The following is a 13,087-nucleotide window of genomic DNA, read 5'->3' on the forward strand; positions in this document are numbered from 1 at the left end:
GACCGAGAGCAGACCCGTGCACTATTTAGAGAGAAAAAGCGAGTGTTTCTTTATCGACGATCGGGAGCAGACGCGTGCACTATTAAGAGAGAAAAAGCGAGTGTTTCTTTATCGACGATCGGGAGCAGATTCGGTCGCGAATGTGACGAAGTTTATCAAAGTGCGCGTGTGCCATAGCCCATAGAACCGTATCCGAAATGATTAGCATTGCTATAAAGCATGACGATTAATTGAATTAAACTTATTTGTTGCAAATATTCTTTAATTTTTATCTCACAAATTGCGCAAGTTCTTGCTAATCGTATCTATATTGTCTGTGAAAAAGTTCGGTTTTTGCCGAATCTTTACGCACGATTCGGCCAAAACCGAATCTTTGTCAAAATCGCTGATGAGAATAAATTCGGCAAACCGAAACTTCGGTACATCACTAGTTCTGACCATCTTATTCATCAAAACAGCAACAATAAACGATAAACAACTGATGGTCCAGGTTTTTTCCATCAATGAAATATTGTATTGCAATGTCACAGTGTCCGTCGTCGCGATTGGTGTTTTTAGCAGTACAAAATTTAATTTTATAAACATTCATAACTTGTAAATTAATGCAATTTTTTAAAAACTAGCTGTTAACTTAGCATTTAAGTAGACATAAAATTTGTTTTTTATGAAAAAACTGCCGACTATAAAAACAGTGGAATGGTGTCGCGTGACTCTTGTCTTGTTCCAGATTTTTGGCACGCGATTCCCTCTGTGTGTTGCTTGGTACGAATTGCTTTGCACTGCTTATTTAAATAACATGCATTTAAAAAATATCGTTCACATTCAAAACCATTTCAATAATAATAAACTAACTGCCATGTTTTCTGGCAGTGCGACACAACAACATACGATGTTATATCATAAGAAAGGCTAACAGTCAATTACAACATGTAAAAAAAACATCTTGTGACAGTAATAATGTATAATATTATATATGTATATTGTTTTAAATTAAGTCTGTAAAAAGTTAAAAACTACCAGATCTTTCAGTTTTTTATCTATAGATAAAAGTAAGACTGAAGATGAAAGACCTGTCGGCATGGCAATAACTCTAAAAACCTTCTTTAAGTTTAAGTGGACGCAGACATTATATGTTGGCAAACCTCCATTGTAAGTATTTATTTACAAGTCTTATTTCAATTACGCTTTAAATAAATGCACCTTATTCTATATTGCTAATAGACACATAATTAAAAAATGGTTCTATTTTAAATTACTTTTAGTTTTATAATGGGGTATTGCAGTATTTCTTTCATGGCTATATGTAATGCATGTTACAAATAATAAGCGGGAAACAGTAATCTCTTACAAAGATAAAACCTGGAAAATTTAAGATTGTATTAATGCTACTTTGTAGGGTTGAAGATGATGCAGAGTTTGATTTCGTCAACATGGGGATTAACGTTGCACTTTGGTACACCAAACATGCTGCTAAACTTGCTGCTCAACCAGAGTATGTTTGCAACAATATCGTGTTTTTATAGCTATGTTTAATCGTACATAATATTAATAACTTCTATAACTTATGATAGAAATAGTAATGTTTATATATATATAAGTATATTACAGTCTATATATACGTTATTTTATGGTCTAACATAGTTGTTGGCTTGTTTTATTTATATTTTACCGTGAAATTGCTAATACTTTTTTTGTCATTTTTAGATTAAAAATGGAAGATGCAAAAGAAATACACAGCTGCTTGAAGAAAGCTGCTGGTATGTTCAAAGAGTTCAAGGTGATTTATATCTTATTGTCTAAACTTATGCTAATTGTCTCTGTGTTTTATTTAACACTTCCCCTTGTATTGTATGTAACTTTTAACTTGCAATCAGTTTTTCCAATTGTAGCATACTGGATTATTACATCTAGTTGTTGTGTCTTACTTTACTTACTGTTCATGGCAGGCAATTCACTTCAGATAATTTGATTTAGTTTTATTATACGTGTGCTCCAGTAGTTTATAACAAATTTGTAAAATTGTGTATGCAGGATAATCAAGCTGGAAAACTAAAGAATCCACCTCAGAAATGTTCCGATTTAGATCCAAATGTGTTGGAATGTTATATCATGTGTTGTCAGGCAGAAGCTCAAGAAGGTACTATTTTAGTAAAAGGGTCGTAATTCCGGAAAGCTCAAAGCTAAACTAAGCTGTTTAAATTGCAATGACAGCTACTTTTTCACGCTGAAGAACTTTTTTAGTGATTTTATTAAGTGCTGTTGGATAAATTTGTAAAAGTTTTAGAGAGAGATCCTCTCCTTGCTCTTCCCGTAGCTTTCACAAGTGAAGTTTGTTTAGTATTTTAAGACCTACGCTGGGTTTAAAGTTTAAACACAAATCATAAGTAACAATAATAGGAAATATTTTATAGTGACAATTGCAAGAGCGGTGGAGAAGAAGCATAAAGATTCCCTGATTGCTGCACTTGCAAATGAAACTTCAAAATATTTCCAACAAGCTGACCATATGCTCAACTCAAAAGACCAAATCATTGTTGGAAAATGGAGAAAATATCTTCAACTGAAAGAAAAGTTTTATAAATCATATGTAAGTCAATTTGTATTTTTTCAAATTTTTTTTACATCTTGCCAATTGCCATTGCACACAAGGTAAAGGTAGTACTATGGGCCATGGCCTACTAAAAATACCGCCATATAAGTTGGTTTTGATAACTTTTGAATGGTCCAAGCTAACAAGCCTTGCATTGTTTTGCTATTGTTTCGTGTTTCCAACTTGCATTTTTTGTTTTGTTTGTTTGTACTGTCTGTCTGTAGTACAGAGAATGATAGGAAGATTCGAAGATTAAATCAAGTGCAAGAAAGTGTAATAAGTGTGGTCAAGTGCAAGAAAGTGTAATACAACTCAACCATGGTATGTTTGTGTTAGTTTAACCACAGAGGTCTAGAGCATGATAAATATTTTTTTAATAAAACTTTGGGAAATGTAGGAATAAATTAAATCCAGTCCCCACTGTACAGTCCGAGATAGCCCTTACATAGAAAGCATCTTGCTTAGCAACGGTAGAAACAACCAGAAAGCCTCCCCTTCATGCTGAAGATGATTGAATTCCTGTACAAGTCGTGACCAAAGTTGCTGAATTTGGTCAGTTAACTGCAAGTACTCATTGGCCAAACTGCCCGCCAAAGCATACTTTTTTTTAAAAAATGGTAATCATGTGTTGTACTACAAGCTTGAAATTTATTTTTGACCATACTTTTTGTGATAAAAGTTGAAGATCTGCATGTAAAGCTGCAGTACTGTTGCAACCAGGTACCATTGCCAACATGGTTTACTGCGGGGGTAAAAAAATTGCCAGTTTTACTCAATTGGATAATTTTCCGACATACCTTGGCAGTTTTCAGTCTGAGGAAATCATCGCTATTCCAGGAAATGGAAATGGAATAGGAACATTACAAAGCACAAGGATGTCCACCACATTTTGCAGCTATGATCAGATTCTGTCTTGCACTTGGATACACATCTGCACAGATCCTACCTTTATGGAAAAAATTCTCTTCCCCATTATTTTATTGACATCCACAAGGCGGCGGTTTTGCAGAAAAATGCTGGTGAAATATCTGAAGATGTAGTGCTCTTGGTAGATGAAATGTATCTAAAAATCTGCCCCAAGGAGAAAATCGTGGGAAAGTGGTTATCTAATAATTTATCACAATGTAGCGGTGAAGTGGCTAATGTTGGATTTAGAGTAAGAAATATTGTTGCAGTTTATCGTTCGTTTTGCTGCCTAATTTTTTGGTGAAACAGTTTCTATCCACAAACCAGTACTCAAGAATGTAACTATTACATTTTTCAGTATGATTCACTCTGTAAAAAATGAACAAAACAAAAATGAAAGTCAGTAAGTTTCTCTTTCAAGAACTTTCTCCATCAATTTCATTTCAAATTGGAGAAACAAATATTTACTGTGATGCTGATGCTGGTTATATATCATGGGCTGACCTGCACAAAATTTATGATAAAGTTTGACTAGATTGCTCACTGCTGCTAACTTGAGGAAAACCAATAAACCAACATTCTCATCACTTTATCCACAAAACAAGAAGCAAATTGTTTTGCTCGCACTTGCATTATTCCATGAAAGCACAATTGCTTCATGCAAAAGTTACCTTACTTTAAGACAAGATGTGGCAGCTTTTTTGTACCTGATTCATGTGTAATTTGTGAACTCTAAGACCAAATTTCATCCCAATCTGACAGAAATGCTCTTGTTCACATTCTGCTGTCCAAATCAAACTTCTGCTGCTTTAATTCAAACCATTCATTTAAAATTTTACTTAGTTCCAGATTTAATAGGTGAAAGTTATAACTATGTGATAATGGGTAAGCTTTAAAGCAACTCAATTAAACAGCGATTCTTTCAAGTTGCCAAAAGCGGTGGAAGATCCCAGCACAAAAACTATCTGAATTCGAAAACATTTTGACGTGTCGACCTTTGTTTAAAGTGAAGATAAATTTTTGGAACGAAGATGTTCTGGTCAAATAATAGCCATCAATGTGTGCATTATTTATTTGTAAACTTGAAGAGATGTAGAGTGATATTACCGTAGTTCAGTTGTGTAATAATAATACAGAAGTAACACATGTGAAAGCAACTTACACATGGCCGTATCTTTAGTAGGCCATTGTAGTACTAACTCTATTTATGCCACATTAATAAGTTGTACAGATATGAATATTAACGCAACTAGGCATATGGATCAAAATTTTTTTTTTTTGTGATAAATAAATTTATTATAATTGTTTTTTGAAATGTTCTTTTTTTTCTACAGGCGTTATGTTATTATGGTAGTGGATTGCTAAGTGATGAGAAATGTGGAGATTCAGTTCGTTGTTTAATGGACAGTAATCAAGGTAAGATCTTTTTATAATAAAGATTCAATAATGTATTTGTAATCATTTTTTTGTCAATTTTTGTTTAAAATTGTTACACAGGAAATGCATTTTGTACAGTTCACTTATAAAATAAATCCTTGGAAGTTTGGGAATGTATTTCAAATGAAATTCCATGCATTGTGCCAATTGTTTTACTTCAGCGGTTCATTTTCACTTGTTGATACCGTTTCATCATATTTCAGCATCTCTATCGCTCCATGGTCTACTCTATACATAAACAAATTTTGATTTTTCATTGATACGCCATTGCATAAAAAATTTTTATACGCAAATGTACATATTTCAGCTTTTGAAGAAACAGACAAACTATGCAAGGAATACATCACAACCAAAGGAGCAGGATCAACCATAAGACCTCACGAACATGCGTTTTACAGAAATTTTCAAAAAGATTTACAAAGAAAGTTAAAGAAAAGTGAATCAGAGAATGGATTTATGTAAGCACAAATTAATCCTTGATGTTCACTTACCATTAGAATGGTGGATAAATTCAAATTTTATGGGTGGCGGAATTAAATAGCCCTGCTTAGTGCCCCAGATTTCCTCCCAGTTCGAAAAACAAAATTCAAAATTTTTGTTAGCATTATGATGTTGTAAGATGTAAGGGAACACAGTCACACATTCCAATTTTACAGATACCATCACAAAATCCCTCCTGTTGCCCCCAATATGTCCTTACAAGCCACCCATGGATTAGTTGAACCAACTCCATACACTGTACCATTTCTAAGTTCAAGTTGGACTAAAGCAGTTTATGCCGGTTTCAGCATCAGTAAGAACGTTGCTCAAAATAAAAAGGTAAATTCAAATTTTGCTATGAAAATCACGGTGCAGCGAGGTAGTTAGTTTTGCCTCCCAATTATATGAGCGTGTGTGTTCTGCCCTAACACAGTGTAGTGGTTAGTGTGATGTGTTGTCTAACAGTCACCCACAAAGTTGCGCTTGTGGTAACTCCAGAGATGAATAGAATGTTATAACTCCCGAAGTTTCTCTGCCTAGTGAGGATAGGTTAATTAAATTCATTCAATGTTATTTTTTTTAAATGTGTTTTTGTTTTGCAGTCCAAAGTAAAAACAGAAAAAGAAGGCGAAATCCAAAATATAAAAGAACCTGACATTAAAGTAACAAAGGACAATGGATGTATTGTTTCGTGATTATTTCTATTACATATAATTAATCACGATGTATGCAGTTCATTCAAATAACGAAGCAATATAATCGTGTATGGAATACGCGCGTGTAAAGTATTTTGCACTTGCTAGTCGTCACGTCAATACCCTCTGTTATTAACGTATTGTGAGTCGTGCGTACATTGCGTTATTACGTATACACACGTAACGTGTATCACGATAATTTATTCACAGTTGGGGATATTTTATTGATTAAAACTGCTATTATTTCTTTCCTTGTGTGATATGTAAAAGCGTAAGTGATGTACCATTATTTTATTTACTTGTGTATATTTTGAACAGTTTTATCAATTGTTTATTATCCTTCTTACTGTAAATATGGTACCGTGGGCATTTGAATTACTGCAGTATAATATTAAATCAGCCCTAGCTTGCGTTGTGTTGTATTAAAATTTAATTAAACCCGCGAAAGAGAAGCGACCCAAAAGGAAATAATTGACTGAATTGTTGACAGTTCCTGGAAGTTAATACCGGGTGTTCTCACACGCAGTGGGGATAATTGCGCAATGTGCTTGTCTAGTACAATTTAACCCATGGAGTGAATATTTTGAATGGGCAATCAAAAAGAGTTGACGGTATGTCAGAAACAGACGGTGATTACAAAAGCTTTAATCGATTGACTGCTGCTGAAAATCGGCCGAACTGTTTTAAGTATAGTGATATTGAGGATTATTATATGGTGTGTTTGATTAAATTGCTTTCCAGCTACTAATGGTTGCTCAAGAGAAAGCTTAATTTTCGTTACAGAATGTGAAAGTAAAATAGAAATTTGATACAAAACAAAGTTGCGCCACAATTCAGAGGTATAGGAGGGAGAAATGACGTTGGGCGTGGTGAGTTTGGAGAGTCGATACATATGGGTGTGAACTGTTTTTGTTTACATGTTGGTATCGTATCTACCCGTGTAGTTCTCTTCTATCCAGACACTGTAATGACCGCCGTATGTTTGTCAGCAATAAAATATGCTGAGTTTTCGCAATATCACTGTAAACAAAAGATGTTTATACGAAAAACGCTGAACTGGCTTATGCTAATGTTATATAAATATGTCTAGTCGCTGAATAATCCACAGTTGGGCCCAATAAAAGTTCGTTATCAAAGATGGTTTCGTTTCATGTATTGAACAAATATTGTAGGCCTATATGACTGATTAAACGATACGCTTTCGCTTTCATTAGATTGTGAGTATTAGTTCCTCCGTAGTAGAATAAAGTTAGCAACGTTGCCAAGCAAATGAATAAGATGATCGTGATACTTACACGCCGTTAATTGTAGTATGGCATAAGCAGTTACGAGCCAGCTTAAATATTTTAAATCGTTCAGTGGAGAAATTGATGAGCGCGTATAAGCAGAGATTTCAAAAAAAAATTAAATGTTCACAGCAAATTTAGCCGATGATTTCCGGGTTGTAATACAACGCTACGTCAGTACGTCAATGACGATGAGTCACGAGGTTGAAGTCTCATTGTTGTCTCAGTGCGCGTAAGTTTGATTTGTGAATAAGACCATATGCCAAATATGGTAAAGGGGGCTTGTGATACAAGGCAACCGAATCCTTGCGTTTCCGGATTAAAAACAACGGGATGGGGCGTAAGGTGTGTCTGTAAATTCAATGAGTTTCACAAATACCGTTATGCCTTTTAACTTAAGTTAAAATAGTTTTCATTTGTTATGAATGTCCTTGGGTTTCCCCACTTGTACGAATTGTTCCTTGTCGCTATACTTAACCATTCAGTTTTCTAAATTCGAATGAATCAAGCTATTTCTGTACAACCATAATAAACGCAAGTGACGTACGATTCGTGAAAATGTGATATCATCACAATATCCAATCACTCGAGGCAGGTGGTGGGTCCGCGGGCTATTCCCATGACGTCACAAGCTTACGCGTCATTGCGTAAACTTTTACAGTTTGTCGCAGTTTGTTGTTCGTCGTTTCACAGTTACGAGGGTTTCCTAGTTAGACGAAAGTACAGTGTTTATTCTTCCTTAATTTTTGTCGAAGTATTGCGATATGTGAATAAGTTTTATGTGAGTAATGTAAGTAACAAGTTGTCCTCAAAATGTATACTGTTGTTAGAATGAGTTTCGTAACGGTCAAATTTATTCTCATAAATTTAAAATAGTGTTTCTTAAAATATTTCAGGTAGATCTTTCTCTTACAAAGGCTTTAACATTAGTTTCACTCTTGCCTAGCTCGAGCTTTTTTAGTGAGCACACACACACGAAATGTGGTGGCGTCATATTTCGGAAAAGAATTGGTTACTGGTTTCACATAGACATGTGCTGTATGTAAGCGTGGGGGGGCACGTGCCAGACGACTTCGTGTGAGAATTACATTCGTCTGGTAAACAAAGAGGAAAACGTAGTAGGTTCCACGTGGTATAGCACGAGATACGACGCGCTTTGTGCAATGAGGTCTAAAAGTGAGGCACGCTGTAGGCGTTCAAGTGGGAATTTTCGATTAGTTAGTTTAGTGTTTCTTATCTCGATATCAAGAAAACTGTCTTGTTTTGTAAGAAATGAATAATGCCGCAGGCGCGTAGTTGTTTTGCTGCCAGATTTGGATTAACTACTAATGAGGATGTATATAAACAGCGCGTGTTATCGCGTGTATCGAATAAAGAAAACGACCTAACACGAGGTCACATTATTTTGCATGTTAACGATGAATCGTTAAGAACAGGCAGGTCATACAACAAATGACGTCACTAATATTAACATACGTAATTAATTAATTAATTTACTTTTTTAGATGAATTTATATCGGTAAACAATTGTATTTAGTTAGTTGTACGTACAAGCAACAATATACTACAACAATATACTACAAGTCGATACTAAAAACCAAAGAACCAAATTGTCCAACGAAGAATAAAAGTAAGAATAATAATGGCTCGGTATAATGCAGTTCATCCTGGTTGGCCTTCAGTGAATCCGTGTGTGGTAATGTCTCCCGTTCTCTTTCCTTACGTACAGTCGCCTGTACGCTACCTTGAAACTGGAAAACTTATTAAAGTTACAACTGTGGTTCCTTCACCAAGAGTAAGGTATGTTCCTTGCTACCGCACAACTCAACCCCAACATTGCGTGTACTTGGACAACAGTTCTTTAAGATGCATGTTCAAGACATACGTAGAAACACCGATACGTACAAATCATGTTCGGGAAGAATCCTTACATTACGTATCAGCGCTGCAGCCACCGCAAACGCTAGTTCAATCAAACTTAAACCCACTCAGTCGGCCTTACACCCCTAAGACAAGACCATGCGAATCGCCTGATACCTTTAACGACAATCATAAAGGTGTAAGATCAAGACGCGATTCTTGTAGCTCTGTGTCCGACCTGTGGAATGAAGGATCTTTAAGTGATGCGACAAGCAGAGCAAGTACACCGAGTGGGACTTGTGAGTTCTGTCATGGAAGTACAAGTGATTTTGATAGTGGTGTAGAGGGAGATTATGACTCGGAATCTGGTCATTCCACGCATGCAGTATCGGACAACACAACTGTTGCTGGGGAATACCCAGAGCTGAGAATACCACAGAGCGAGTATGCCAGTTTACCGAACACTCTCTCTATGTTGGTTGACTTTGTGTGTGAAAATTTACTATCTCATGAATGGCGAGCAGTCGCCCGAGAGCTTGGCGTCAGCGATGTTATAATTCAAAGTGTGGACTATGATGAATATGAGGATTGCCGAGCGCAGATGAGATTTGTGTTCACGTACTGGGCGTCTTCGGAGTTAGTGTCGAACAGAGAATGGGATGAAATTAAACATGCAATAGAAACTGCACTCACGGAAATTGGACGAACGGACTTAACGAGAAAATTAAACATCACCGCCAAGTAACGTTGGTTTTGATTTATTATAAACATCTACAATGCTGCCAAATTGCCACGAGTGTTGTTTTCATACAAAGCATTTTGTTCAAGTTAGTGTACATATACTATTTATTTATTGTTTTGTAAATTCCTCCCGTTGTTTTGCATTTGACTGTTGTTTTCCGTAAGTTGTACATTCACTGTAAACATTTATCGCTGTGTATATAAATCACTTCTCATTTCATTCCATTGTGTCTAGCTTTGTGTGCGACACTTAGTTCCGCCTAATCAGTTTGTACTGTTTGGTTGTACATCTTTGTATTCTCGCAGCTTTATTAAACCAGTAACAGATTCTTATTGTAATGAAATTTGAATTGAACAAACCTATCATCTGAGCAGCTTTAAAACACCATGGTACAGTTTGGTTCGAGCGTTTGCTTCGTGACTGAAGGATCTGTGATTTATATATAGTAGTGTGGGGGAATATGGGACATCTTTCCATTCTATTTTTTTGACCAAGTTGGTGGTAAACAAAAACAGTCGAAGAAATATAAAGCCGTATCCTCACGACTCCCATATAGATCGTTGTTAATTGTTTAAAATGCGGTTAGTAAATTTTAATATTACGTGCTAAAGTGTCCCTTCTTACCCCACAGAACTACATCCAATGATCACCAATGAGGGCTGTCCAAATTTGCATTCCTGTATCCAACTGGCACGAGGTTTATAAAGGCACCAACTACATATTAAGGTTCAGCATCAATATAATCGAAATTGACCGTGACGCATGAATAAAAAAATGAAGATAAATTAAGAAAGTATACGAGGCCTGAGTTCATCAGAAGGATGTAATACATTGTATTGGATAACCGTGAACTCAACAAATTCCCACACTCCAACAAAGTATGCGGCAAAGGCGATCTCTGTTGTTAAGTATTAAAACTCCGTGTTGAATGAAACAACATTTTTTAATGGCATAATAATACAGAAGCATTATAATATGATGCTCATTTTGAATGATCACCGATTCATATTATAGTATACAGTGGGGGAAGATGGGACACTGAAGCACATACTGTACAGTATTTCAAAAATCCAAATACATGACAGTATTCGGGTGGTACCACGAATTAGACGGGACACTTTGTTAGACGAAGCAAACTGTAAGCAAATGTGTATTTGCGGCCCATGTCGTCAACCTGCTCTGATCTCTTGTCGATCAAGCGTGGTTGCAAGCAGAGTCATATAGAAACACCGAGTAAAGTCCAACCATAGATAACTAACCGGGAGTTTGATATAAAACAGATAAGAAAGGTGTAGTGTTCAAGTCACCATATCTTCATGAAACAACTCTTTGATTAACTAAGACCACCGGGTTATCGGGTTATAATACAAAATGTTAAAACTCAATAAGTTACAGACCCAAGCAGAGTCATATAGAAACACCGAGTAAAGTCCAACCATAGATAACTAACCGGGAGTTTGATATAAACAGATAAGAAAGGTGTAGTGTTCAAGTCACCATATCTTCATGAAACAACTCTTTGATTAACTAAGACCACCGGGTTATCGGGTTATAATACAAAATGTTAAAACTCAATAAGTTACAGACCCAAATGTTACTTTCGACAAAAAATGTTGCGGGAATTGTTGCTGTCTATCTCAACCTATTTAAGCGAGGACGAAATCAGTTAAGACGAGTTTAATATCAACCCGGTAAAACCAGATTTGTTTAGAGTTTAAAACCTCTTTTCTTTTAAACAGAAATGTGGTTCTATAATACATATGAACCATTGCTCATATCAGCGTTTAAACTGGGGTAAATTTACCCCTGAAGGAAATTTCTTGTATTTAGAGTGTAAATAAGTTTATGAGACAAAAAATGTGCCAATTGCAGTACTTTACCAGACATTAAAACTCGTTGCCAACAACTCGTTACCAAAAAGCAAGCGCGTCCGTCGCATTAATTATGACTGGTGTAATTAGTTGTTTTTGCGTTTTAATAAATAACCACTATGACTATATAATACATATTGGAAAAAATCTGACAAGCACCTTTTGTTAAAAGGGTAAAAAACACAAAAAAGTTTAATACCCGCTGGCCCATACAGTCATAGCCTACTACTGGTAGGTTAAAAACAAAAATAAAGAAACTTTAAATCGACACGAAATGTTTTTCTTACCCGAATCGTTTAATAAACCAACGGGTTGGTCTTATAATCTTGGGCCAACGGGTTGGTCTCTATAGTCCAGGGGTTCTTAAACTTTTTGAAGCACGCCCCCCCAATGAAGATCTCAACAAACTTGCGCCCCCCCTTTTTGTTAAATTATCACAGTGGTGTTCAATTAATTTCTGCCATGATCCACCACAGCCAAACCTGACATATTGGACATGCTTTAAACCTCGCCCCCTTGGTTGACTGTATCTGTATTATTGCGTAAAACACATTTTCGCGATCAATGCAAAAGTGAAATCAAATAACCGTTCCGTTTGCGTCATAGTTTAGCCTTATATTTGCCATGCAGGTAGACTGTTTGTTACGAAATAATAGGGATTCATTGCATCATAATAGCGATTGTTTTGTCTGGCAATTAATTAAGACATAATAGCAATTCAGACTTAAAGGTTTGCTATTTTAATTTAACTTTTGCGTGCGTCGTGTTTAAGCCTTTTGAACACCACTGTAATAAGACATATAACACTTTATTTTATACTTTTTCGCGCCCCCCTTCCAAGTGTTACACGCCCCCCAGTTTAAGAACCACTGCTATAGTCTCTACCAAAGTTAGTATAGACCTATACTAACTTTGGTCTCTACTAACTTTGGTTTGGACTACTCGGTATTTCTATTGCTCTGGCTGCAAGTGACGTAATAAAACCTCCCAGACCGTGACGACTGACACACGTATGTGATAGGAAAAGTTTATTAGGTTATTTTGACATGGGACTATACAAAGAAGACGGAAAAATTTTTCCGCTAGAGGCGGTAATTATTTAAATTAAAAAATACGGAAAAACGAACAAAACAGCACTACAAAGTGTTAATAAGTGTAAAACAAATTAATTAAATGATAAAAATACCTTTCTAAATACATAAAACACTAGTAAGAACATA

At 35.8% G+C, this 13,087-nt stretch overlaps 1 protein-coding gene across 1 annotated transcript in view; it reads left to right on the forward strand.

Moving 5' to 3' along the window:
- The window catches only part of LOC100178522 (BRO1 domain-containing protein BROX-like), an 8,113-nt gene extending 1,595 nt beyond the window's left edge, over positions 1-6,518 (forward strand). Inside the window, exons 3-11 of the mRNA XM_002132140.5 lie at positions 1,044-1,149; positions 1,397-1,492; positions 1,705-1,777; positions 2,032-2,137; positions 2,412-2,587; positions 4,831-4,912; positions 5,241-5,391; positions 5,590-5,752; positions 6,016-6,518. Of these exons, the coding sequence (XP_002132176.3) occupies positions 1,044-1,149; positions 1,397-1,492; positions 1,705-1,777; positions 2,032-2,137; positions 2,412-2,587; positions 4,831-4,912; positions 5,241-5,391; positions 5,590-5,752; positions 6,016-6,108 (1,046 nt within the window). The 3' untranslated portion in view covers positions 6,109-6,518. The remainder of the gene's footprint in view (positions 1-1,043; positions 1,150-1,396; positions 1,493-1,704; positions 1,778-2,031; positions 2,138-2,411; positions 2,588-4,830; positions 4,913-5,240; positions 5,392-5,589; positions 5,753-6,015) is intronic.
- The last annotated feature ends 6,569 nt before the right edge of the window (positions 6,519-13,087 follow it).

The sequence above is a fragment of the Ciona intestinalis genome, chromosome 3 (assembly GCF_000224145.3).
Source record: "Ciona intestinalis chromosome 3, KH, whole genome shotgun sequence".
Taxonomy (NCBI): Eukaryota; Metazoa; Chordata; class Ascidiacea; order Phlebobranchia; family Cionidae; genus Ciona; species Ciona intestinalis.